The sequence below is a fragment of the Callospermophilus lateralis genome, chromosome 4 (assembly GCF_048772815.1).
Source record: "Callospermophilus lateralis isolate mCalLat2 chromosome 4, mCalLat2.hap1, whole genome shotgun sequence".
Lineage (NCBI taxonomy): Eukaryota > Metazoa > Chordata > Mammalia > Rodentia > Sciuridae > Callospermophilus > Callospermophilus lateralis.
This window is the reverse complement of record NC_135308.1, coordinates 13,942,085-13,969,030: the sequence shown is the minus strand read 5'-3', so window position 1 is coordinate 13,969,030 and position 26,946 is coordinate 13,942,085. Positions and strand designations below refer to the sequence as shown.

At 55.3% G+C, this 26,946-nt stretch overlaps 2 protein-coding genes across 4 annotated transcripts in view; both read left to right on the top strand.

Annotated features, from left to right (window-relative positions):
• Positions 1-4,186: 4,186 nt before the first annotated feature.
• Fgf17 (fibroblast growth factor 17) lies at positions 4,187-9,487 on the top strand. 2 transcript variants are annotated; one of them, XM_076852317.1, is made up of 5 exons: positions 4,187-4,221; positions 4,416-4,452; positions 7,591-7,735; positions 7,948-8,054; positions 9,194-9,487. In XM_076852317.1, exons 1-5 carry the CDS (start codon positions 4,187-4,189, stop codon positions 9,485-9,487), a joined length of 618 nt encoding a protein of 205 aa, XP_076708432.1. The 2 variants fall into 2 exon arrangements, with proteins under 2 accessions (XP_076708432.1, XP_076708431.1); XM_076852316.1 differs by having other exon boundaries at positions 7,558-7,735.
• An 892-nt stretch (positions 9,488-10,379) lies between these two features.
• The window catches only part of Dmtn (dematin actin binding protein), a 33,262-nt gene continuing 16,695 nt past the window's right edge, over positions 10,380-26,946 (top strand). The window contains exon 1 of one of the 2 annotated variants that reach the window (XM_076852312.1): positions 10,380-10,474. The gene's annotated coding sequence lies outside the window, so the exon portion shown is untranslated. Of the gene's footprint in view, positions 10,475-18,844; positions 18,896-26,946 lie in introns of those variants that run through there. The other variant, XM_076852313.1, reaches the window with a different exon arrangement.

Here is a 26,946-nt window from a genome sequence, read left to right as displayed (position 1 = left end):
CCCCATGGGCCACTTGAACAAGGCCCAGAAAGTGTTGGAGTGAAGCCAATAGACAGCAGGGAAGTGGCCTGAATGACCACTGCATGGCCCTGTCCTCCTGCCTTTTCCAGGCCTGCTACAGTGGCTTTGGGTTACTGACCCTGGCTTAGCTCCTGATGCAAGCAGGCATGCAGGTGGCTCTCCTCTAGGGACTGCACTTGCAGGGTTTCTCCCAGCATGCCGTGGGCCAGGCCTAAAGCAAGGCAGCAGAGAGCTGCCCAGAAGCCCCAGGTGCAGGTCCCAGGAGGTCAGGTCCTTGAACACCTGCATGGGAAAGTCAGCAAAAGGCTTGGGACTCTGGTCAGCTCCTCGGGCCCTTGGTAGGCAGCTATTGTTCACTGAGTCTGGTTTTGGCCACAGCCATACAGGATGGACAAAACCAATTCCTTACCCTCAAGTCGCCTCTGTTATAGTGGAAAACAAAAGTCAACACTGTAATTTCAATTACCATTCAATGCTTTGAAGGAAGTAAATAGGTTAATTTCCATGGTAGGAAGGGCCATTTGGTTAGGAAGTATGTGAGGAACTTCAGAAACTGAGGACAGGAATTAATTAAGTCCAACCAGATACTGTGGCACACAACTGTAATCCCAGAGACTTGGGAGGCTGAGGCAAGAGGATCGAAAGTTAGAGGCTAGCCTCACCAATTTATTAAGGCCCTAAGCAATTTAGACTTTATCTCAAAACAAAAAATAAAAAGGGCTGGAGATGTGGCTCAGTTGTAAAGTACCCCTGGGTTCAATCCCCAGTACCCCCCAAAAAATTAAGTCCCAGTAGCCATCCCACCAAAAAAGAATTAAGTCCAAAGGACAGTCTAGCAGATGGCCGAGGGTCTTCATAGTTGAAGGTATGTGGCAAGGACTTCCTCCCTTCCCCCAGCCCCAGGCGAGAGCCCTGGGGATCCTCACAGGAGGGCTCTGAACAGATAACCAGCGAGCATCTGATTCTTATTTGCAGACACACAGTAGGTATCAACTCGCAAATGGGGGTCAGCCTGCATTCCTAGGGCGCCCTTTGCCCTTCTCCCTTCCCCTGCCCTAACCCTCCGCTTTCAACAGGAAAAGGGTGAGCTGGGGCTGAAGCAGGCGCTGACAAGTGGCAGATATGCAGGTGGGCTGGTGTTTGCAGCAGCTGGCTGCTGGGAGGAGCAGGCGCTAGACGGCCCCAGTTGGGGGGTGTTGAACTTGGCACTAGGGGGTGGAGATTAGCTGCGCAGCCAGGCTACTTCTCACTTCCCTTATCACCTCCTGCAACCCCCCCCCACCAATGCTAATGAGCTGTACCCTTCTCCCCTCCTCCTTTCCCCCAGCTCCAGTGAAGGACAAAGTCTAACAAAGTGTAGGTAAAGTGAGGTTGAGCCACTGCCCAATTCCCCTGTTCTTGCAGCACTTCAGACTTTTCAGTCATCTGAAAAATCATCACAAATCTCAGCTGAACTTCCTGGTGGCAGTTCTGACAACATTAGTAGTGGCCATTTCCTTTTATGAACTGGGAACCTGAGACCAGAGAAGGAAAGGGACTTGACATGGTCACACAGCTGTGAAGGCCAAGCAAGGGGATGGGAAAAGACCCAGGTCCCTGCCTACCGTACGCCAGGCCTTGTGGCTCCCCACCTGGGGCATGCCACTGACTCTCCCCTGGGGGCAAAGGAGCAAATTGAACCAGAAGCCAGGCCTCCTAATGCCAATGGACAGGACAAGGAGACAAAGAGATCTCACCCAGGAAGCAGGCTACTCTGCCATGCCCCAGAGCCCCCTGGCACCAGCCTCGGGCTGAGCCCCAAAGCCGATCTTGATTGCAGGCATCTGTTACCATGGAGACCTGGGTTGAGATTGGGCCAGTAATGGCAGACCCTGTCCCCACCCACAAGAACCTGGAGCTCCGGCTTAGAGGCCTTGAACAAATCCCACTGTCCCCTGGGTGAATGAACCCTGAGGGCATAAGGTAGAATCCCCCTCCCTCTACCAGCGGACACCACCACCGTGGAGCACCAGGACCTAAGCCCTGTGAATCTGTGCCTGCGACCCCACCTGACCCCTGGATTGGAGGTTGGCTGGAGGTGGCCTCTAACACCCTCTCTGGGAGCTGGTGGGTTTGGGCATGAAGGCAGAGGTTCCCGAGGGATCAAGACAGAATCTGATGGGGAGAGACACTGGGGGAGGTTCCTGGAAGAGGCAGAGGCTGAAACAGGCCTGGAGTAATGGGAAGAATGTGGAAGAGGAGTGCAGAGGATGGCTCAGCAGGGGGCGAGAGGCGGGCGGGCTGGGGTGTGGTCAGGGAACAGCAGGCACTGTGCTAGGATGTGAGCATCTGGCCTTTTGTCGTGCCCCACCATGCCAGCAGTGAGACACGAGGTGAGTCACCATCCCACTCTGACTCTCATCTGTGGAATGATCAGTTGAACCAGATCATGAAGCTCTAAAATCGCTTCCAGTTTTGATGCCATTTGAATCTGATCCCAAAGCCCTGGATTCCCCAGGTTATTTGAGCCTCCACCCTCCTTAAACCAATTCAGGCAACTTACTCCTGGGCCCCCTGCTTGGGGCTTAAGCCGGGGGAGGGCAGAGCTGGACAGCCCCCTGCTGGAGCTGGACAGAGCCCTGGAGGGGGCTGCTTGGCTTGTTTGTGTGTGGGGCCAGGGTGGCAGACCACTTTGTGGATTGCTGGAGCTCAGGAAGGTGAGAGGAACCTGGAGGTGAGAGTTTCACCCTAAAAGTCAGCTCCTTAGGTAAATGAACCCACACCTGGCATTTCCCTTTTCCCTTCCCAGGGCACCAAGAACTCCAGGGAGTCAGAGCTGAGACCTGGGCGTCTCTCAGAGACCCGCTCCTGCACTCCCCACTCCCACTGTCACCAACATCCCCTTTCTGTAGGGAGGAGACAGCACAGAGCTCCCTGGCCATCAGCTTTCAGGACCTCCCTGTCATCTTAAAACACAGAAAGGCTTCTGAGCCCCTACAAGGAAGCCCTATGGGGCTGGGGCTCTGGAGGAGAGGGTTCATGGACTCACCTGGTCACTCCATCCACTGGCTGGCTCATTTTGAGCAAGTGACCTCCCAATGTACCTCAGTTTTCTCATCTGTAAATGTGGGTGTGAAACGTGAGACTGGGAAAGCTGGCCCAGCACAGCGCTGGGAGCCTGGAGGTCAGCCCCGCAGTGCTAGGGACCTCGAGGTCAGGTGGGGGCCTGAGCGGCTGGGGAGAGTAAATGGGGCTGGTTTTCGGGCCAAGAGTAAGGTTCAGAATGTTTTATAGATTTTGAAGTCTCCTAGATGCTGCTCTCTCATTTGGTCCCCCAACACCCTGAGGCATTGCTATCCCCATTTCTCAGAGAAGACAGAGGAGTCCCCTGGAAAAGTGGCTCAGGTCAATGTACCCTGCTCTTCTCCATCTCGGGCCAGCTTTTGTGACTCCATTCAGGTCCTTGCAAGACCCTCCACCTCCAGCCCAACCCATTGCACCCAGTATTTGCTAGGGTTGGACGGCCTTAACCCCTCCTTCCCAGTGGCTAGGGGTGACGAGAGACAGCGCCAGCGGCTGCTCAAGCCAAGCCCACCCCTGCCCCCTGGAGGGAGGCTCCTCCTTTTAAGGCTGCTTCTGGGAATTCTCACCCTGAGCCAGAACCCTCGACCCCAGTCCCAGCTCAGTACCTGCCGCTCACCCTCGGGGAGATGGGGCACCAAACCTGAGGGCAGGAGCAGCTGACCCTAAGAGGGGAAGGCGGCCTCCCTCCCCTGCCTGCCACACGCCCCGCACCGCACGGAGTAAGGCAGGTCCGAAGGGTCAGGAATAAAGCAGGAGACTGACTGCAGGGGCCAGCTTCCCATCCCGCAGCTCCATCCCTGCGCCTGGGAAACCCAGCTCGGGGCTGGCAGCCCAGAGGGCGCGAGCTGGGGAGCCCCCACCAGCGCCAGCTTTGCAGCCTCACTGGCGGGGAAGGTGGACACCTCACACCTCAGTCTCCCAATTACGCCCTCCTCCCCTCCTCCCCCTCCTCTCCCTCCTCCTCCCTTCTCTCTCTTCTTCCCCCTGAAAACCTGTGGCTCCGAGAGACCTTGACTTCTCTGGGACTACCCCTGGGGCCTGCCCACATCTGCTCCTGAGTTTGGGGGCAGGGGGGTGACCGCCCCAAGAAGTCTCTCCAGCGATGGGAGCCGCCCGCCTGCTGCCCAACCTCACTCTGTAAGTGCGCTGCCTGGGACTGGACTCCTATTGCCATTTCCAGCCCCGGGGGCAGACCTGTCTCCCTATTTGGGTGGGCTGGGCAGGGTGGGGGCAGATGGAACAGGGCAGGGATGGGGGCCTGGGGGGGCCTGGGTGCACCCCTGGGCTTGCCACTGGCACCCACACTTGGGTCTGCCTTGTCCCCTTCACAGGTGCTTGCAGCTATTGATTCTCTGCTGTCAAACGCAGGTAGGCGCCCCCACTCCCCAGCTCCCCCACCGCACCTAAGAGAGGGGAAGGAGGTCTCTGAGCCCCTGGTATCTAGAAGGCTCTGGCCTCTCCTGCATCTAGAAGGTGCTGAGGTTTGGGGGGATCGGCTTTTGGGGGATGACTGGAAAGGGGGCTAGGAAAGCCTTGGGGATAGAGGGAGGTTTTAATCTGAGGTCTCCCTCTGAGGACCCTCGCTGCTCCCCTTGAGTCTCTGCCTCTCTGTCCATCCCTCTGCACTGGGCTCCCCCGAAGGCTAAGTGCACATGCTCTCAAGACTCCAGGGATGGAGCCCAGGGCCAGTTGAGGGGAGGGGACAGTCATGGCGCAGGTGAGGCTTGAGCCTGCAAGCACCTGAAAGGACAGGTTTTGATGCAAATCCACTTGTATGATCCCCCGTTTCCCCCCTCCCACCTCCACAGATGTCCAGCGGGGTCCCATGGGCACAGTGGGAATGCCCAGCTGGGGTGGGGCAACTCCCTACCTATAGGGCAACAAGGTCAAGCCCAAAGATTTGTTTGGGATGGAATTCAGGGTTTGCTTCTTCACGTTCCCCCCACCCCAAGTCTGCCCTCCACCCCCCAACCACGCACACCTCCCACCCCCAAGCCTCAGCCCCCTGTGCATGGCTCGTCCTTTTTTTGTGATCCTCCATAAAAGTGCAGCTATTAAAATGCACTGGTCCAGAACCGCTCTGGGGAGAGACCGCCTGGCTTTCCCAGGCCAGAGGCCGGCTTCTCTTCCTATCCAGTGGGGACTTTTTTTTAAGGTAAATGCCTTTTCTCTGGGAAGGGACTGGGCTGCCTTTGAAGCAGTGGGGGGGTGGGAGAGAGAGACAACACCCCCCCCTTTTCCTTCCCCCTTTTGCTGTAGCCCCGTTCCAGGCCTTTTGCTTCACACATCCAGGGAGAGCAAGAAGAAAGCCCCCAGCCTGGCCGGGAGGGGGCTGGGGGTGGCCCAACCTGTTCTGGAAGGGGAATTAGCACAATGGTGCGGCTGGCCGGGGCGTTTATGGCCTGGCTGAGGCCCCATTCAGGACGCGGGGAAGGTGGCAAGGCTGTCCTTTCCCCCTTGAAGTGCCCCCTCACCCCCCTGCGAAGGGGGCGGCAGGCTGAACCACAGCCATGCTTGAGGGGCCGGCTGACAAGCAGCTGTCTGCGGCTGTGGAAGGGGAGGTCCCCCCGCAGCGGGAACATGAAAGGGACAGGCAAGGTCCCGCGGGGAGAGGGACTTGTGGGCTGTGGGCTGTGGGGGGGGCGTGGGCTGCTTTTGTGAAAGGCTTGAAGGGGAATGGGGAGAGGAGGGGGCTTTGGGGGGCCCTCTCTGCCCCTGACCTGGAACAGACTGCCAGGAGGAGGCTGCCCGCCAAGAGGGGCGGACAGCCTGAACCTGGGCCAGGAGGCTCAGGCTGGGACAGTCAGGGACCCCACCCCTGGCAGGGAAGCCAGGGAGGGGCAGACTGGCAGATTCCCCCACCCCAAATTCTCACCTCAGGTTTTTCCAGGGTGGGATTCATGGGAGTTCCCCAAATTGGAGAACTACCTGGAGTCTGCCTAGGGAGCCTGTCGATGACAATGGGCAGTGACGCATCAGAAGGATTAACCCAGGGCAGGTTAAACCTTTGGCCTCAGAGCTGCTCCTTCATCTCTCCCTCCTCAGAGGTGATATTTCCCACCCCTCTCCCTAGGCGACAGTCGCCCCTAACGGATGCCCAGTTGTGTCTAGCTCTGTCCAGATGGTTGGGATCAGGCCTGGTATAAAGATGGAATTAGGGCCAGGCTCAGTGGCACACACCTGTGATACCAGCTACTCAAGGCCCTGAGACAGGAGAGACAGGAAGATCACAAGTTCAGGGCCAGCCTGGCAACTTAGCAAGACCCTGCCTCAAAACAAAATTAAGGCACAGCAGGCTGAGGGTCCAGCTCAGAGGTAGACCACTTCTGGGATCAAAAAAAATTTTCAGTATCAAAAAAAAAAAAAGGAGGAAATTAGGAATTCTAGGCAGGGCAAAGCTGTCCCCCAAATGGCCAATAGTATCCAGATAGAGAAACAAGTGAGGTGCATCTTCATGCTAGAGCTAAGGCGATCTCCAATGGATAGGAACTGTCCTCCTGACGGGCACCTAATAGGATGGCAGGAAGTGATCTGTTTCTCCCCAACTCAATGTTACAGAGCGGTAAGGGCAGCTCCAGCGTGGAGATGGTGGTATGCTTGTGTGGAAATAGCTCCTCTCCTGGCCCTGGGAAGGAGAGCAGGCTGATGGTGGCAACATCTTCTACCTGCCTGGGGAGCCTCAATTACACTATGGCACCAGAGGTCACATTGTGGCACCAGCAGGCAGGCAGCCTGTGAAAGCAGCCATTGAATCCCACTGATAGCACTTCCCGTGAGGGAGGTATTAGACCCACAGAGCCCACAGGGAAGTGAGCACTGCCGGAAGGGAAACCAACTGCCCAGAGGGCCCCATGTACCTGGGGAAGACACAGGGGAGCAGGATCTGGAAAGGCAGCTTACAGGGCTGACGGGGCCCTAGATAAAGATAAGGGCATAAGAGATCCCAAAATATTCTCCAGTGACCCTAACTCAAAGCACCTAATAAACCATCTGCTCTGTGCACAGGCACTAGGGCAGGGATCTTGCAAAGTGTGTGGGGAGGATAAAGGAGAAATCAGGTAGCCCTGGCTAATGGATCCAAGACCCCAGAGGTAGGAAAACAGGGTCTGTCTCAGGTGAGCTGTGTGTCTCTGTGCACCTCCTCCACACAACATGAGAAGGGACACCATAGCCTTGAAGGTCCTTTCCAGCTTCCCAAGTTATGATTTCAAGTCTGCTGTATCACTGTGTCCCCCAAGCCTGGGCAGACACAAGGCTCCTGCCTTAAGGTGGACGCAACCAAGAGGCCATGACTGTCTCACCCAGCAGCCTGGGTAGGTCATGGCCCATGCCAACTTCACCTTGCACCTTCTACTCTGCAGGACACAGGGCCTGCCCCCACTGCACTCACCTAAACACCCCTCTCCCCCGATGGACCAGTGGTGGTGTCATCCAAAGCAAATTGACACTATTTTTCCCTTGGTAACCGCAAAGGGGGAGAATCACCCGTCTCCTAATTTTAACCAGTACGTGAGGGACCAGGGTGCCATGACCGACCAGCTGAGCAGGCGGCAGATCCGTGAGTACCAGCTCTACAGCCGGACCAGTGGCAAGCATGTGCAGGTCACCGGACGTCGCATCTCCGCCACCGCTGAGGACGGCAACAAGTTTGGTGAGACCTGGTCCTCGGCTGCAGGCCTGGCCTCCTGGCCCATCCCCAGAGCCTGTGCCAGGGCTAAGGCCACAGTGGGAGGGCCCCAGGGACTGCCAGTTCTCAATCCCTCTCACCTGCCTGAGTTTGGAGGGCAGACTGGTTGGGGACCCTTTCTGCACCCCTGGCTGGCAGCCCTGTGACCGAGGCCTTTCTCTCCTCCCCCATCACAGCCAAGCTCATAGTGGAGACAGACACGTTTGGCAGCCGGGTGCGCATCAAGGGGGCGGAGAGTGAGAAGTACATCTGTATGAACAAGAGGGGCAAGCTCATCGGGAAGGTGAGGCCTGCGCGGGGCCTGCTGGCAGGGCAGGCAGGGCCAACAGCACCCAGCTCCCCCTGCGGAGCCCACCCACAGGAGCAAGACAGGGACCTCAGTGGGACTGTGACTTCTTACTGTCCTCTCAGCACACCTGCTGTGCCTCCCTGTTTCTCTTTCAATGGCTCTCTTAGCCTTCTGAGGGGACCCCTGACCCACAAGGACCCCTGGCTCTGATATAAGGTGCCTTTCCCCAGCAGCGATCAGTAAGAGTGTTAATACCCACATGTCCCTGTATGAAGGGCTAAGGGCTCATGAGGGTTGAAAGTTGGGGCACATAGAAGACAGAAGCTCCCCCAAGTTCAGTGGGTCTCCCAAGTTCAGTGGGCTCCAGCTAGCAAGATGCACACTAAATACTGGGCAATGAACCCTTCCTTAGTGGGGTCCATCCAGCTTGTCAGTAAAGAGGATTACATTTCCTTTGGAACTGGGCACTCCTGGCTTCCAATTCTAGCTGCTTCTCACCAAATAACCTCAGGCATGTTGTCTGAGAAAGGAGCATAGGGCATGGGGTCCATAGGATCAAGTGGGGCTGTTGTGTCCGACACTCTTCTTCCCTTCTTTTTTTGGGGGGCAGGGAGAAGGACCTAGGGATTGAACCTAGAGGTGCTTTGCCTCTGAGCTATATCCCAGCCTTTTATTTTTTTTTTTCCCCTAAGCAATTTAGTGAGACAGAGTCTCACTAAATTGTGATCCTCCTGCCTCAGCCTCCCAAATTGCTGGGATTACATGCATGTACCACTGCATCCTGATCCTTCTTTTTTGTCAGAGACTCTTGCCTCCCTCTCTCAACTCAACAGCACCCCTCACCCAGATTGAATGAGAGTTTTCATGTACCAAGTACCCCAGGGGACACATTACCTTGATCTTTATGTCACGAAACTGAGCCTCAATGGCTAAACACCTCCTCAACTGCCAAGTAACAAGCCTGTATCTAAATTCAGCTCTGACTCCAAGCTTGTTCATTTTGCCTTACTAGCAAAGATGCCTGTGTCACTAGGCAGCTCCCTCCTGGGAATAAGGGACCTACAAAATAGGTCCAAAGGCAGATAAGCCCTCTGGGGCTGGGTGGACAAATTCTCCTCCTCCCTTCTCCACAGCCCAGTGGGAAGAGCAAAGACTGCGTGTTCACCGAGATCGTCCTGGAGAACAACTATACAGCCTTCCAGAATGCCCGGCATGAGGGCTGGTTCATGGCCTTCACCAGGCAGGGCCGGCCCCGCCAGGCCTCCCGCAGCCGCCAGAACCAGCGAGAGGCCCACTTTATCAAGCGCCTCTACCAGGGCCAGCTGCCCTTCCCCAACCATGCTGAGAGGCAGAAGCAGTTCGAGTTTGTGGGCTCAGCCCCCACCCGCAGGACCAAGCGCACTAGGAGGCCCCAGCCCCTCACGTAGTCGGGGAGGGAGGCGGGAACAGCTGCCCCTCAGCAGCCTTCCCACCCCCTTCCCTTCCTAATCCAAAGACTGGGCTGGGATGGAGGGAGGGGAACCAGAGCCCCAAGGAGGACCCTGAGGACCCGAAGCATCAGTGCCCCCAGCTGGGAAGGGACAGGACTGTTGCTCCCATGGGCTGGCGCCACACACTGAAATAGGCTCCTTTCTGGGCCAAGGGCAGATCCCAGGAGAGGAAACTAGTGTGTCACCCTGATCGCAGAGCCAGCCCCCCAGCAGTGGCCTGAAACAAGCGGACAGGTCAGAAATGTGAGGCCTTGCCCAGGCAACCCGGGTGGAGGTGGCTGGCTTCAAATCTTGTTCCCCAAATCCCCCTCAGTCTGTCCCCAGCGCCCAAGCTCCTCTTGGCCAGAGAGTAGGAAGGGATTTTTGGTTTTGTTCATTAAAAAAAAAAAAAGAAAGAAAGAAAAAAGAAAAAGGGCCGGCCATTCCTCACTCTCCATGACCCAGGCCTGCACCCCCACCCCGAAACCCCAGAATAAAACCATTTTCCTGCAAACGGGTTATCTGGAGTGGGGTGGCCTGGAATCAAGCTGGCTGCTGCACGCGGCACTGAGAAGCGCCCGGCGCTGGCCGAGGGGATGGGCGGCAGGTGCAGGGGCCACTGGCCGCACGTCCGGCAGGGGCGGGGGGCCGTGCGGCAGGAGGCCGGCGGCCCAGGGCGTGCCCAGGCCCCGGGGACCGGGCGGCCACTCCCTCTGCGGCCTCCGGTGTCCTCGGCTCGCACGGTGCGTCCCGTGCTACCTGTTGGGGTGGAAAAAACCCAATCCCTAGGTGGGGCCCGAGCCGCCGGGCCGGGGCCGAGGGGCCGGGTGTCCAGGGGGCCCAAGCCCGAGGCACCGGCGCGGGGCTGGCGGGGCCGGCAGGAGCGAGGCCGGCGGCCCGCGGACGCCCCAGCCGCGGCGCGGGGAGCGAGATTGCTTTCTTCCGGTGAGGAGGGCCGGGCGGGGTGGAGGGCTGGACGAGCGGAAGGGGGGTGGGGGCGAGAATGTGTCCTCTTGTTCTCCCAGGTCCCCGCTGGGGTGGGGGCGGGGGCCACACCTGAGGGTAAATCTCAATTAGAGGCGGCGGCGGCGGCGGGCTCGGTCCGGATGGCCCCGGGGAGGCGGGAGGCCCTGCCCCCACGGCGCTTCGGGGGTGGGCTTTCCCAGAGGCCTCCAGGTGTGCCCGGGGCTGCGGCTCCAGGCCATAAAAGCCGCCTCTTTGCTTGTGCGCTGGCTTTTCATCTTGTTAGGGGGCGGGGCTTCCTAGCTGCCCCCCAGGCCCCGCCGCGGACTCTCCTCGGCTGCTGAATCCCCCGGCCTCAGTTTCCCTCCCCCCCCCCAGCCCCGTCCCTTCACTGTACTGAGAAAAAGTTGGGCAGGAGGATTAGGGAAAGAGGAGAAAAAGGATGAAAGCCATCCCTGCTTCCCACCGGTCCCTTTGGCCTCAAATAAGGCGAGAGGAGGGAAAGGGAGGTGGCAGCCGCAGTCCAGGTGGACGGCGAGGGCTGGAGCCCAGCCTGACCCCAACCCGGGGCCATTTAGAAGGTGGGGACCGCAGCAGCCGAGAGGGAGGTCCCCAGGCCTCAGGACAGACATTCTCCTTGCAGTTTGTCATAATTGCTTTTCACCAGGTTGCTTTTTTCCCTCTCCCCCCATCACAAAGAATCTTAATCCTGGTGAAGACCGTGGGCTGTGTTGGGGGTCGTTTTCTGGGGTGTGTAGGGCGGGTGGTCTGGAGCGCAGCTGATAACTGGCGAGTTCAATGGGACTTTAAAAACTGGGGCAACACCCAGCAATTACTTGAGGACAAAGGATTGGGCCCCCCAGGTGTGGAGGACTGGACTTTGGGGAGCGGGAGGGGGGGAGGGGGCCGGGAAGGAGGTGTGTTGGGGAGTGGGGACTCTTACAATCACTCTGATTTCCGCAGGAATTTGAGACATTCTTTAAGACTTTAGACGGCCTCCCCCCAGCCGGGCCTTTGGCCCACCCCCATCCCCCACCCCCTTGCTCGGGTTAGAGACGGCTTCAAAGGTGCACGGGGCTCTTTGTCTTGCCTGAGCTTTCTTCTCAGCCTTTTTCTGGCCCCTCCCTGGCTCTTTTTGACCTCCCCAGCACAGACAGGCCTCTGGGGACCGGCTCCAGAAAGCCCTCACTGTTTCCTTTCTTGCTTTTTGAGGTGAGACCTGGCTCGCTGGGACCAGGAATGGGGAAGGACAAGGGAGGGCAGTTTCAGAGGCCTGTGCATCTCAGGTAGTGTCTTCGCCTCAAGCCAGGCCCTGGCCTGGGTGTCTGATGCTGCTCTGGCCTCTGGTCCCTGACTGGGCTCTGAATTTTCTCACCACCACATTTCTTAGTGCCTCTGCCCAGGATCCAGGTGCCCTACCCCAGGCAACCCTTCACATCCTGGGGAAGTCTGCTCAGTTCATTGCTTCCTCATAAAAGATGCTTTAAAAAAAGAAGAACCTGCCACCAAGTCAGGCACAGTGGCGCATACCCGAAATCCCAGTGACTCAGAAGGCTGAGGCTGGAGGATTTGCAAGTTTGAGGCCAGCCTCAACAATTTAGCCCCTGTCTCAAAGAGGGAGGCAAGGCAGGGATGCTCAGTGGCAAAATGTTCTGGGTTAATCCCCAGTACCATGGGGGAGGGGGTAGGAAGCCAAAAGAATGGATCTCTAAGAATCTGGGAACTTCAGAAGGGAGTTAATATGCTTATGTACTGATGGGAAAGATGCTTCCCCAGGACCAAGGACCACACCTGGCTTCAGCAACCCTGGTTGCTTCCTGTTCCTGAAGGTTCTAAGCAAGAGTGAGCAAGGGGTGGCCCCAGGGGGCTGATTACTAATGGCCCATTGCTATTGGGGCAAGATGAACCCATCAAGGGGAGGAAGTGACAAGGTAGAGGGCGCCTGCAGAAGTATGCCTCAAATCCTGCACCTGTTTAGGATTACTGAGACCTCAGCCTAAGAATAGCCTTTCTATTGATCTCTCCTCCAGCCTGTCCTCCAAAAGGCCAGATGAGGTGGAAGGGAGCCAGAGCAAGAGGCTACAAAAGCTGGTTTTACTTATGTTCCCTCTAATGGCCAGTGGCCTCCTATTCACCAAACTAAAAGCCTTGCTTCAGTCCGTCCAGAGGAGGACCGCTTCTTGAACTGTTTCCCCCAGCCTGCTCTTGCCTGGCTCCTCCTGTAGAAGCAGTTCTAGGATTTCTTTTGTGTTCTCTCCTGTATGCTGTCTCTTGCTAGCCATCTCCACACCCTCAACCCCTTGTGCACCACTGATTTCTCTCCCAGACTCTGGAATTCTGCTCTGTCGAAGGCCTCCCTTGACTCTGTCTACATTACTGCAGGGGCTTCCTAGCGGTGCCTGCCCCAGCTGCATCCACTGCACAGGTGGCTCTACCAACCCGGAGTATCACACACCAGCTGTGCAGGCCCCTCACCAGCAAACTCCTGGTGTGGCTTTTAAGACTCTTGTCCAGGGCTATCCAGTCTCCCTGCCCCGCCCTCTCCTTTAGTACATCCCCTTCCAGAAATGCCATTAAAACAGGAACTCTTGCCATCACGAAGTGCACTGTCTTCATCTTTGCTATGAGCAACCCCTGGACTGGCAGGGGAGCAGAGAATATTGCGCACCAGGCGTTCTGAGAGTTCCTGCTGCTGGGCGCCATGGCACATGCCTGTAATCCCAGCGACTTGGGAGGTTGAGGCAGGAGGATCACAAATTCAAAACCAGCTTCAGAAACTTAGTGAGGCCCTAAACAACTTAAAAAGACCCTGTCTCAAAATAAAAGGGCTGGGGGGCTGGGGATGTGGCTCAAGCGGTAGCGTGCTTGCCTGGCTTGCGCCGGGTGCTGGGTTCAATCCTCAGCACCATAGAAATAAGATAAAGATGTTGTGTCCACCGAAAACTGGAGAATAAATATTTTTAAAATATAATTAATTAATTAATAAAAGGGCTGGGGATGTGGCTCAGTGGTTGAGCACCCCTGGGTTCAATCCCTGGTACCAAATAAATAAATAAATAAATATTCCTGCTGCCTGACAGGCCCTTCTCCAACATGCTCGCTCACCTGGACACTAGTGGCCTCCCCTGCTCCACAGGTATTTGACCCTCTCTGGCTCTGCTGCTTCTGGACTCTCTTGCCGATCACTTACCTTTGCCTTTGGCACAAATCACATAGCTCATCACGCACTTGTCATTATGTATGTTTGTGTGATGGTTCTGCTGGAGAAAAGGACCTCAGGGGTAAAAATAGTGTTGCCACACCCACCCACCCACTGCATGTGCCCAGCCCAGGACAAATCACAGGGGAAATGTATATTGAGGGGATCATCCAAATGAGGCCCCAGAAAGAAGTCATTGCCGTTCCTCAAGGTTCAACTCAGGTGTGAGGAGTCTTCAGCAGTTTCTGTAATACTTACTTCTTCCGTACAGTTCTCAAGCTCTGTGCTAATCCTTCAAGTAATTTTAAAAGATGGACAACAGGGAACTCTCAAGGCACTTCAAATTTAATTGGAGGGGTAAACTCATAGACTTTTTTTTTTTTCGTACCGGGTATGGGAATTGAACTCAGGGACACTAGACCACTGAGCCACATTCTCAGCCCTATTTTGTATTTTATTTAGAGACAGGGTCTCATTGAATTGCCTGGCACCTCACAGTTGTTGAAGCTGGCTTTGAACTCGAGATCCTCCTGTCTCAGCCTCTGGAGCTGCTGGGATTACAGGCATGTGCCACTGCGCCCAGCCTATTTTTTTTTTTTTTTTTTATGTGAGGTTTTCTTTCTTTCTTATTTTTTAGTTGTAAATGGACACAATACCTTTATTTTATTTATTTACTTTTATGTGGTACTGAGTATCAAACCCAGTGCCTTGCACGAGTGAGGCAAGCAATCCAACACTGAGCTACATATCCCAGCCCAAACACATAGACTTTTGGAAATCTCTCTGTTATAATATTTTTATTTTGGCAGGATTGAACCCAGGGGTGTTTTATCAATAAGCTCCATCCCAGTCCTTTTACATTTCTTATTTTGAAATAGGTTTTCCCTAAATTGCCGAGGGAGGCTGGGCCTCGAATTTGTATCAGCCTCCTGAGTCACTGGGATTACAGGCATGCACCACTGCACCCTGATTTAGGGCAGGAAGTTTTTTCCCATGTGTCCATGTGGGCAATCTCACATTCAGAGATCTACAACCATCCTCGGTGGCACAGCCAGTGAGCACTATGGTCCAGACTCTTGCTATCTTCAACACCAGGAGTGCCATGTTCTCTAGTCCCCTGTCCTGTGGGTGCTGAGGTGGGAGAGAGTGTGGGGCTGGGGCACCTGGGAGGATGCAGTGGTATAGCTGGAATTGGCACTATCTCATTGGAGAGAAGATGCACAAGGCGGGAATATAGAGAGGGGAAACAGTACTGGGAGGAAGGCTTAGAGGTAGGAAAATGTGAGGCACATTCAGGGGAAGGTGAAAGATTGATCAGTTTGGCTGGAACTGAAAGTGCATAGAGAGATGGCAGGCAATGGGTGAGTCAAGTCATGCAGTTTGGTCTTGGTACAGTGGCGGGGAGGAGAAACAGGAAGGCTTTGAGAAGGGGAGTGACAGATGGAATCATCTGCAGGCAGCATTCTGGGGACTAAGGTCTGGGAAAGTGGAGGCCCAGAGTCCAACACCCAGAGGGAAGAAGATGTGGCTTCCAGCCTCTGATGAAAAAGGTCCCTTCCTTTTCCTCTCCTGGGCCTGGATCTTTGGAGAAAAGGGCCTCAGAGGTAAAGGGCCTCAGAGGCCTCTTGGTGCTGTGGCTCAACCTCTCCAGGAGTTAATATTTAGACAGGATGGGGGGCACTCCTGGTGCTCCCCTCCCAGCATGTTGGTATGCGGGGTGGGGCCAGGAGGCACTGGAGTGAGACAGACAGGAGCAGAGAAGCCTGGTGCACATGCCTGGGAGAGGGGGCAGGTGGCAGGACCAGAGTCCGCTCAGGATCTCTGGCACCAGTGACCTTGCTGGGGAAGGGAGCTAAGAAATAGGGGCCTGGGGCCTGAAACCCCTTGCCAGAACCCCCTGTTGTGAATGAATGTGCCCACTGGGAAGAGCTGAGAACTCCTGGACTTTGAGAGGTAAGGTGGGCCTACCTGGTCAAGTGGTGCTGAGGAAGCTCACCTGGGCATGGACTCACATTCACTGGGTCACTGTTGCCTGTTCTCTCATCCCAGCCCTGCATTGGGGGCAGCGGGCAGGCAGGCCACAAGGAGGGCCTCCCCTTCAGCTGGCCTTGGGAAGACTGGGACCTTTCCAGGAGGAGGGGGCTGGACACAGAGCCAGCCTCTGTCAGGACAGAGGTGAGCGGAGAATAGACAGAGGCTGACAGGGGAGAGGGTCTCCTGGCCCTGCTGACCCCCACACGTGCGTCTGTGCAGGCATGTACACACACACACACACACACACACACACACACACACACACACACAGCAGGAGCCCTCCCAACAGGAGTGACCTTGGCAGCTACCACTCCTCAGGTCAACAGGGGGAGCCCTAACTCTTTCTACCCTCGGGTCTGGAGCTGGCTGGGCCTAAGACTAATCCTGCCCCAGGTAGCTAGCCCATGGAGGGTCATTCCCAAGGACCGTGGGTCTGAGGACAGTGGGGCAGGACCTTGAGGATTAGAAGAGAGCAATCTAATGCTCTGACTTTTCTCTAGGTTAAGGGAAATGAGGGAGGGTTTGGGACTAGGAGGAGGTGAGCAGGTACAGAAGTAGGGGCCGGTCTGCCACATGCCGGCCCCTGCCAGTGCCCCTCCTGTCAGGGACCATCCCTCTGACCTTCTGGCACCAGGGTTGCTGCTCCTTGTCTCTATGACCCTTCCCCAGCTGCATGCTAGGCTTCCTAGGATGGGACGGTCTCCACAGCATGTCATCCCCCTTCAAGACCAGCCTGCTGTCTGGCCCTGACTTAGGGTTCTCCTGAGGCCATCCTGGGAGCCAATCCTGGAGCCTGACAGAGTGGGGGAAGGGAGGCCTGGTGGGGCATAGTAGGAGCCCCCACCCCAGCAATAGAGGCTCCCTGCAGCTCCCCCCACCCTAGCTCCAGTCCCTGAGGAAGAGAGGCCGTAGGAGCCACAGCTTCCTCCTCCTCCCCCCGCCGCTGCTGAGCCGGGCCTGGGCTGCCGGCTGGTTGCCTTGGCAACCACAGGCGGAGAGGAGATGCGACGAGGGATGGAGGTGTATGTCGCCGCGGAGGCTGCTGTGCTCCTGCCCCACGCCCCAGGCCCCTGAAGGTACCGAGAACCCTCCCCCTCCTCCTACCCTCCTCCAGCCCTTTCCCTGGCTCCCTGCACTCTGCCTATACCACATGCCGGCTGCCATTAGGGGGAGAGTCCCTTCCTCCTGGGTTCAGCGACTCCCACCCAGGGCTCCTGACCCACCTCATTCCAGGCCCCTGTCCATAGTGGTCCTTCCAGCATCAGCTCATCCCAACTTTCCTTCCCTCTAGGGACCGTGGTACGGGAAGAATGTCTCCTGGGGTGAGGTCTGGTGGAGGGCAGGCGAGAGCAGGGAGGAACCCAGATGGTGGAAAGGTCAGGAATCCTAAAGGGCTGAGTTGTTCTAGAGGGTTGAAGGGAGACTTTCGGGACTGGAGTGGGCCCAGGGCCTCTCCTCTCTCTCTGATTCCAGAGCACTAGGGTGGGGCTGCAGGACAGAGAGCCTGGAGGCTGGACAGAGGCCAGGCTGGTTATAGGAGAAGGCCTGCTGGCCCCTCCTCATGGCTGTGGCCCCCTCCTGCACATTAAAGGTATACCCGCTCCCACGTCTCTCCTGGCCTTTTTCTCCCTGGTTGTAGGGATGTTTCTCCCACCCCCAGGTTTTCTCTGTACCTTCCGCAGGGCCCTCCCCACACCCCATCCAGCAGTTAAATCCGGGTTCTCTCTCCCCTTTCCCAGCCACTCGCTCGCTACCTGCTGCTACCTGTCATTTCTGTCCAGAGCACCCTTCAGCTTACACTCTGCTCTGCCTTCTCCTAATCCAGACAGACCCCTCCCTTCCTGTCCCTTCCTGTCCCTTCCTATCCTCTTGGAGTAAAAGATCCTGGCGCACTCACACCTGTCCCTTTCAAGGTCTCCCCCTGTGAGTTTCCATCCAGACACCTCAGAGCCCCCTCCCCAGTTTCTAGACTTCCTCAACAGCCACTGATACCATCAGCTGACCTGCTGTGGGCAGTGGTTACCGGGGCAACAGCGAGGCTGCCTAGGTAGGCAAGTCTGTGGTCGAGGCAGAGGGGAAGAGAGGGAGATGGCCAGGGAAGGTCAGGGTCACTGGCTAGGCTCTTGCCCTCCTGCCCCTGCCCAGGGGGGGGCACCCCAAGGCCAATGACAGAGGCCTAGAGTAGAGGAGGTTTTGCCAGAAGGCAGGGCGTAGTAAATTCCACACTCCAGAAAGGGGACCCCCTGGTGGGAAGGGGAGAGTCAGGCTCCTTCATCTCTCTATTGAAGTTCCCAGGGCACTCAGGTTCCTGAAGGGCCAGCCTGAGTCTCTGGTACTGAGGACCGGTTTCCTGCATCCTTGGGTGACCCATTCTGCTACCTCTGCCTGTACCCTCACCCTGAGAGATGGGGCCCCAGAGGCCTCTGCTGCTGCTGAAAGATGATGGGGTGGCTGTGAATGGGGTAGGAAGAAGGCACAGGTGCTTGGAGAGCCACATATTGTCCCCCTCAGTTATCAGTAGTGCACCCCGCCCCCACCCCCAGCTACTTGAAGTCTCTGGCTGTTTATGAGAAGGTTTGAGGGGCTGAGTGTGAGTGTGCATGTGCGCGTGCACGCATCCGCGTTGGTGTCATAGAGTAGAGGTGTGGGAAAGGGGAAAGGACAGCGCAGTGGATTCTGCTTCGTCATGATGCCGGCTAATGCTCCTCTTGTTTGAGATGGATTGACTGCAGCCCGGGTGGAAGAGCGGCAATCCAAACACACACCCTCTCGGCCACTATCAGCTGGAGGTGGGGAGGGTGCGGGAGGGTGTGGGGAGCCGGCCGCCCGCCAGTCAGCCAGCCATCCTGCTGCCCGCCCATCAGACGCGGGCTCCCCAACACGGGGAAGCCGTGGTGTGGCTTGCAGAGCAGCAGGGTGGGGGCGAGGGGGGTGGGGGCCCAGAGGGGAGATCAACGCTCAGCCAAGACCAGCTCCCCCCCTTTGCCAGCTCCCACCCCACCCACTCAAAGCCGGCTTTCTTCCTGTTATTTGTGCTTCGGAAAGCAAGGCTGGTTTCCTGCAAGAGACGCCTCTTACCTAGGCTCCTGAGGAAACGCAGCAGCATTTTGTGGAGCAGGGCCTGCGCCTCCTGGGGCCTTAAGGGCGTCTGGGCCACAGCCTGGGAAGAGGTAGGTGGCAGGTCTCCGCCTCTCTTCCCCTTTGTGGGCACTTTGGGCTGCAGCCCCTGCCTGGAGCAGGGCTTTGGGTGGTAGTAGGAATGCCCCAGCTCTGGCACCTTGCTCAGTGGGAAACAGGACTTTGGTGACCGACCCCTAGGTTTGATGTGATCTGGGGAAGAGGGCCTGGGGCTTTCCGTGCACAAAGAGTCCATGCTGCCAGTCCAGTACTCCCTTCTCTGGCCCTGCCTACCTAGTTTCACTGACCAGAAATCCTAGGGATGTGGGGGCATGCGTTGGGCAAGGGAGCGGTTCCCTCCTTGCTGAATAATGGAAGAAGAAGCCACAGCCAGCTACCCACCCACCAGGTGTCCTCCAGGTGGGAGAGGGCCAGTTAGGGGCCCCTATGCTGTTGATTTGGAGTCTGTTCCTGAGCCCCTCCTAACTCTGGCAGGCCAGGCTGGGTGGGGACCAGTGAAGAATGAGGCTAGTGGCAGGGAGCGGCTGTAGGCCTGGCCTCTGCTCTCCGGGTACTGGGTACTGGTTGCAATTGGGCCTGAAGGAGCTGGGTGCTGAGCAGACACAGGCCCTTCCAGGGTCCTGAGGTCACCATCCCAGCTCTAGAGGTTCCTAGGCCTGGCAGGACGAGCTTCCTTTCTCAGGCAAGAGCACCTGGTGGTTCCCTCCCAGGAGACTGGTTGCCAGGTTGTGAGAGTCAGGGGATGGGACCAGCCTAGAAGGCAGGCTGTGCAGCTGTGGGAATGGGGGACATGGGGAGGCTTCAGGGACTGGGATGGTAGGTCCTGTGAGTGTTGTTACTTGTACACGTGCACAGCTCAGGGATGGTGGCAGCATGTGGTGTGGGGGGCTGAAGGTAGAGAACGGTTGCCAAGGGGAGGATCAGTGGGTGGGTTCAAGTGGGTGTCCTCAGCACCATGTGTTGCTGTGTGGGGGCCTTGCTGGGAGAGTGGGGGCGTGAACTGGCAAGCAGGGCTGTGGAGTCTCCCTGCGTGCACCTGTGTGCACGTGTTCTGTCTCTAATCGTGTTGTCAGAGCGGGGCTGTGCTACCCATGTGCACCTGTAAGTCTTGTCTCAGTGCTGCCAGCCTCTCTGTGGCCTGGTCAACACCTGGGCCAGGGTGTCCTCTGGTGGTCGGATATCTGCAGGACTATTCTTTCGGCGTTCACGAGAGAACAGGGATGTCCCCAGAATTTCAAAAGCTGAATTCACTGTGAAAGCTCCCACCCTCTCCCACAGCTCTTCCCATCTCATTTGCACCTGGTGACCAGATATAAGCAGGGGCTGGAGCAGGAGCAGGTTGGGGCCAAGCAAGCTCAGGGGGCTGGGGAACTAGAAAATGGGGACCTTGTCAGAGGGAGGTGTAGAGAGATGATCTTCAAACCCAGGGAAGACAGAGACCCAAGAAAAAAATGGACAAGTAGATATACATTTATGGGGGTCAGAGGAGAAGGCAGCCAGAGGCTTCATCCTGTGGTCATCAAGAATAGTAGGGCAGAGCCTGGACAGGTGTTCTCTGGGCTCACACTGCCCCTGCCTGATCCTGTTCGGGGTGAGAGAGTGTCTAGGGACTCTAGTCTTAGCAGGCAGAACAAGGATTTTAAAAATTGCCTGGGGTGAGAAAGAAAATGAAAGAAGAAGAAGAAGAAGTGCCCAGGTTTGCCATCCTTAGAAAGATCAGGGGTTCAGGCCTGGTTTCAGTAGGGGACAACCTGGTGAGCCATTGGCCTGGAGCAGGCCAAGCCCTCCCTTGACCTGTGTCCTGCCCCACTCTCCAGCATATATACACACACACAGCCACTGGAGTGTGCCTGGTCCCTGCCCCGTGGTCTGCTCCTGGCCCTTGCCCTTCTCCTCCCCACCCAGGGATGCTGTTTTGGGAACTGGTGACCTAGCTGGATCCTGCCTTTATTTCTGGCATTTAGTTGTTGCCACAGCAACTGCGGAGGTGGGGCCCAAAGGGGGAGAGGGAGAGGGTGAAAGGGAAAGAGAGAAGGAGGGAGAAAGATGAAGAAAGAAAGTCAAAAGGGAAGGAGAGGCAGGAAGACTGAAGAAAGGGAGGGGGCAAGGCAGTCATACTGAATGACACAGAGACAGGGCAGGGCGGGGCCAGCCTGACCCCAGCCCACTGGGACAACTCACCTCATTTCCTAACTCCCTTACTATCTAGAGGCCTCCAGCCTGGCTGACCCTGCCTGGTTGCACAGAGCTGCCCCCCCCACCCCCACCCCCACCCCCGCCGACTCCCCACTCCTGTTCTACAAGTGAAATTGGCAGACCAAGTTCCAAGTTCAGATTAAAGTGTCTTTGGGGGAAGTTCATTGCAAAAGCATTCATTGGCTTTGGCCCAAGCTGGCCTGGGTAGGAATTCCACCTTGACTCCCCTGGGGTGGCATTTGGCCAGTCACCCTCACAGCCTCATCTCAAGTAAGAGTTCATTGGGGACATGTGAAAGTCCCTAGCACGGGCGCTGGCACAGGCAGGTAGTGGCTGGCAGAGGATGACAGCAAAGGTTGGATTAGAGACCCTGAAGCCTAAGGCTCCCATTCTGCCTGGTGTTGGGGTATAGGGGCTTGCAGGGGATGCCTTCCTTTCTCCAAGTCTAGGGCGCCACAGTCTGGATTCACCCCTGCCTGGAACAAAAGGCTTGGAGATGGGTGGGCACAAATTTAGAGGTTCCCCCCTCCAGGGCGAGTCTTATCACCTACTTCCCAGGGAGCTGCCTGGCTCTGGTTGGAGATGAGAGGGTGGGTGGTGTGAGGTGGGGCTGGGCTGGTGGCTCAGATAAGACCAGGACACACAGCTGGGGGAGGGTGGGGCTGAGATGGGAGGGTGAGAAGCCTGCTGGCAGCCTCCCAGAGCCAGGAAGGCTGAGGAGTCCCTTTGGCCACCTGGGCTTGCTGGCTGCCAGGCTTTCCCCTTCCCTCCCTCCCTCCCTTCCTCCCTTCCTGCTGCAGCCTGCCCTTTTGGTCCCTGTCTGTGGAGGTCGCTGGGACCTCTGGAATGCAGGGACCTAGGTAAGCAGTGTGTACTGATGGGAGAGGGCACCGCGCCTGGAGGAGGCGCCCGCAGGAATAAGCTTTGGGGAAGGGGCTGCACCTGGGTGGAGTGGGCAGGTGCTGCCTGGTGATTTGAGAGGAGCCAGGAAGGGCTCACGTGCACGCTCATGCTTTCTCTCTCTTTCTTGCTACCAAGCCCAAACATTTTCCCTGCTTGCCTTCTGGCAACCTAAAATTTCAGCAGTTATAACTTTTTTCCTTAAGGCTCAGCCCAAATTTAAAAGCAAATGCTGGGCTGGGGCTGGGGCTCAGTGGTAGAGCGCTTGCCTGGCACTTGTGAGGTGCTTGGTTCAATCCTCAGCACCACATAAAAATAAATAAAAATAAAGGCATTGTGTCCAACTACTATATATATATATATATATATATATATATATATATTTTTTTTTTTTTAAAGGGGAGAAAAAAAAAAAAAAAGACAATGCTCCCAGAGGGCTATGATTGTATTTCTGTCTTTGGGACCTACAGGGAAGTAACTGATCAGCTCACTCTCTGACCCAGGGCAGGCACTGGAACTAGATGTGGAACCCTAAAAGAGCCAGGGGCAGGAACCCCAAATGCTTTGTGGAAGACCTGCAGCGGGGCCTGCTGTGGATAAAGAGGGGCTGAGGGGTAAGGAACAGAGGGGCTGGTGACTAATGTCACAGTTTTGCATGGGGTGGTATGGTTTTGGAGCTGGGGCCTTCTGAGAAACTGAGGCAGCACGAAGACCCCCTCTTCAAACTCCGATTCTTGTGACCAAGTCAGAAAGATTTTAGACACATCGCTCAGAGTAACAGGAATGACTTTTGAAGGGATAGGAAAGGGGACACTCTCAAGGAAGAGAGTGGGTCCTCTCAGAAGAGAGAGACAGTGTGCCTCTCCTGCTCTCCTGTTTTATTGGGGATCTCAGAGAAGTTTCCAGACAGAGAGAGTCCTACCCAAGTCCACTCTTTTTTTTTTTTTTAATTAATTTAGCTTTATCTTCTTCATTTTTTCTTAAACTGGAAATTGAACCCAGGGATGCTAAGCAACTGAGCAATATCCTCTTTTTTATATTTTGTTTAGAGATAGAGTCTTACTGAGTTGCTTAGAGCCTTGCTAAGTTGCTGAGTCTGGCTTTGAACTTGAGATCCTCCTGCCCCAGCCTCCTGAGCCGCTGGGATTACAGGTGTGCTCCACCATGCCTGGCTTTTTTTCCTTTTCTTTCTCTCTTTTTAAATACTTTTAGTTGTAGATGGACATAATACCCACAATACCTTCATTTTATTTATTTTTATGTGGTGCTGAGGCTCTAACACAGTGCCTCACCCATGGGAGGCAAGGGCTCCACCACTGAGCTACAAACCCAGCCCCCAGGGCCACGGCCTGACTTTTGACTGACAGCAAGGTGACATCAGACTTTCAAGTCCCCACTGTCATGGCAACACTAGGTCACTTTAGCCCACGCTGACCAGTTCTAATTGGATTCTTTTTTTTTTTTTTTTTTTTTAATATTTATTTTTTAGTTTTCGGCAGACACAACATCTTAAGGACCGAACCCGGGCTGCACGCATGCCAGGCCAGCGCGCCACCGCTTGAGCCATATCCCCAGCCCCTAATTGGATTCTTAACCAGACATTTTTTAAAATATTCATTTTAGTTGTAGATGAATATAATACCTTTATTTATTTACTTATTTATATGTGGTACGAGGATCAAACCCAGTGCCTCACACAGGCTAGGCAAGTGCTCCACCACTGAGCTACAACCCCAGCCCCTTAACCATACATTCTTGCAGATTTTATGGTTAGGAAGAATTAATCCTTATCTCCCAGAGTTTCAGGTTCTGATCACAAAAGTCTCCTCCTTCAATGGAACTTGGGTTCCTCTTATCAGCATTATTTTGGGCCTGCATTTCTCCTGCAGTTAACAGGTACTTTGCTGAGGAATGTGATATATCCTGTCCACTAAGATCAGGCAGGGCTGCAGGTGAATTGCTCCTTAGAAAGAAATCATGTGGGGGTCAGCACTGTGAGCCCATTTTATAGAATTATTCTCTTAACCTTGTGTTCCCACCATTCACATCTGTCTGTACCCTAACAGTGTTATGGTTAATGGGCTTAAATTTTACATAGTAATGTGTCCTTAACCTACTACTTGTTTAACTCAAATTTCCTCATCCACAAACCTGAAACAACAATAATAATCACTTGGATATCAGAATTAAGTGGAACAAAGAGTGTAAAGTACCAGCCATGAAGATGATATTCCATAAATACCAACTGTATTATTATAATTATCATTATTATCACTGTTTTGGTGGTACTGGGGATCAAACCCAGGGCCTTACACATGCGAGGCAGGTGCTTTACCACTGAGCTATATCCCCAGCCCTTTTATATTCTGAAACAAGATCTTTCTAAGTTGTCCTGGCTGGCCTTCAACTTGGGATCCTCCTGCCTCAGCCTTCTGGGGAGCTGGGCAAGCCTGTGCCATCGTGCCTGGCACACACCACCTATTAAATCTTACTCTGACCATCAGTATCTGGACTCATGTTCCCACGGGCTATGCCCACGGCCTGGTGTTTGTGCACATGTGAGTGCGAGTCTCAGTGTCTGACCACATGTGTGCCCTGGGACAGGGATCACCCCGACCCCTCCCCACACTCCTTTCCTGGGCAGTTGCCACCTTGATGCCATGTTGGCTGACAGGCACTGTCCCCTCAGCACTCCAGCACATGGTGTTTAGGGGAGGGCACCAGGGTCACCTCCAGGCCTAGCTGGAGGCTCCAAAACACTCTTAAGCCACCCATTTTACCAGGCCTTCGCTGAGCTCAGTTCTACCTGCTCTTCAGAGAGAGCCTCCAAACTCTCCTCGCTGCCTTAGGCTACCTGCAAGATCAGCACAGAAACTCTCTGTCTCACTGGGAGAATACAAGTCTCCTGGTTGGCTCCTTCTAAATGTCCCTATGTCCCTGTTACCCAACTTCTTGCCCTTTCCTCTCCTTTGAGGGAAGCGTGAGCTCTCTTCCAAAGCCAGTGCTCCGCTTGGGCACAGACCCATCCCCTTTCTCCCTGCTGGCACCTTGCTTCGCCAAGTGTCCCCTCTCTGCTGCAGCCTCTGCATTCCCTTCTTTGCTGCTTCCCATCATGGTTGACTCTCCTTCCCTTAAAAACATGCAACTTGCCTCTTTCAAAGTCACCCTCCTGTCCTGCTAGGGCACTGCTTAGAAGTGCCACTTCCCCTTGGCATATAGCCTGGCCAGGCCCTGCCTCTCTGTCGTCCCAAACCAGGAGGCCATCAGGGCCTTGACAGGGAACTGGAGGGAAATCACTCTGGCACCTCTCCCCGCCCTCCCTCCCCATGGCAACAGCCTCTGGCTCTCCTGGCACTCCGGTTTTAGAGCCTTTGCACTCCTCCCGTCCCCTGTCTCAACGTGGAGTGCACACTTAGTGGTCTCAGGCCTTTTGCTAAAGACACAGAGGATCACTAGACATACTCCCTGCCCAGGAGCTGGCCACCTCCTTTCCCATCCCCCTTCTGATTGTGCCCTCCCTGGCTATTTCTTTCTTCCAGTCCCAAAGTGTTTCTTGGGATGCTGTTTTGACCTTCCTTCTCCCTCAGCAGTCACTGGGTTCAGACCACCACCCCAGGCAAGTAACTCCCAAACCACCTTTCCCAGCCCAGCCCCACCCAGCTGCTTTCCTCCTGGACCTTCCCACCTGCCTGCCAGCTGCTTCCTGCAACCTCCACCTGTCCCCTCCCCCTCCCAGTCTCTGGATGGTGCCTGCCCTCCCCTGGGGGGGTCCAGTCTTGCTTTGCACCAGCTGCCTCTAGGTTTCCTGGTTTGCTTGCTTCCAGTCCTCAGCCCCTGCCCAAGTCTAGACCTTCACAATCCTCTGCTTAAATACTACCACAGCTCCCTATTGTTCTCCCTGTGGACTGTCCAGTCCAGCTCCAGGGCTGCAGCTAGAGTCATTTCCCCCAAACAGTGTATGGATCCTGTCACTTCTTTGGTTAAAAAAAAAAAAAAAAAAAAAAAACTAAGTTTTTACTTCTATGATCCCTCTTTCCCATAGAACATAATCTAATTTCAGTGTGGGATCCTCTTCCTATCCCAAAAGTATCTCAAGCTCCCGAGCTCGACCATCTAGCTATATCTGCCGTCCCCCAGACAGACCCATTGTGTCCCCTTTCCACCTTTGCTCATGTCACTTTCTCTGTCAAAATTTCTTTTTTTTTTTTGGATGACCGCAAACTTGACCTCCTCCTCCAAGGAACCTTATTTCCCCAGCCAATACCCAGGCAGGAGTAATCTCTCTCCCTGTCTCCTCCTGGTCTGTGCTGTCATCCTGCACATGTGATTCTCTATCTTCCACTGGAGCTATCTGCAGTCATGCCTTCTTTCTAGAACAGCAGCTTCGTTGCTTTGACTCATCTTCCTGTTCTCCTTGAGGCTCATCACAGAGCATCATGCTGTGCTTGGTGCAGAATAGGTGCTCAGAAAGGATTTGTTGAGTGGATGGATAAAACAATACATGCCTGGGTGGGTGGGCGGGGGATGGATAAGCATTTGCTTCTAGGGCTGAGCCAAATGTATAGCTAGTGTGACAATAGCTATTAGCAATAGTAAAAATCAGAGCAGAGTGGGAAGACTGTACAGCTCTTCTAAAGTGTACGAGAATGGATTTCATTGCTTACACCTAGTTAAAAACGCCTCACAGTGAGCACTAAGAAGACAAGGGGAGGATGAGGCTCGGAATGGAGTCTTCTCTCTTTTTTAATCTTTGGTATTTGGGGTTAGTCTCACTGAATTGCTGAGACTGACCTTGAACTTGCAATCCTCCAGCTTCAACCTTGTTGGGATTAAAGCATGCACCAGCAAGCCTGGCTGAATAGGAGTCATGCCTTGAGAACCAGATGCCTAGTGTGCGTCAGGTGGACAGAGTCTTGTCTTGGAGGTTCTAGGATTCCAAGAAGACTTGAGAAATTGAGCAGATTCTAGTCTGTACCCATGGTGCACA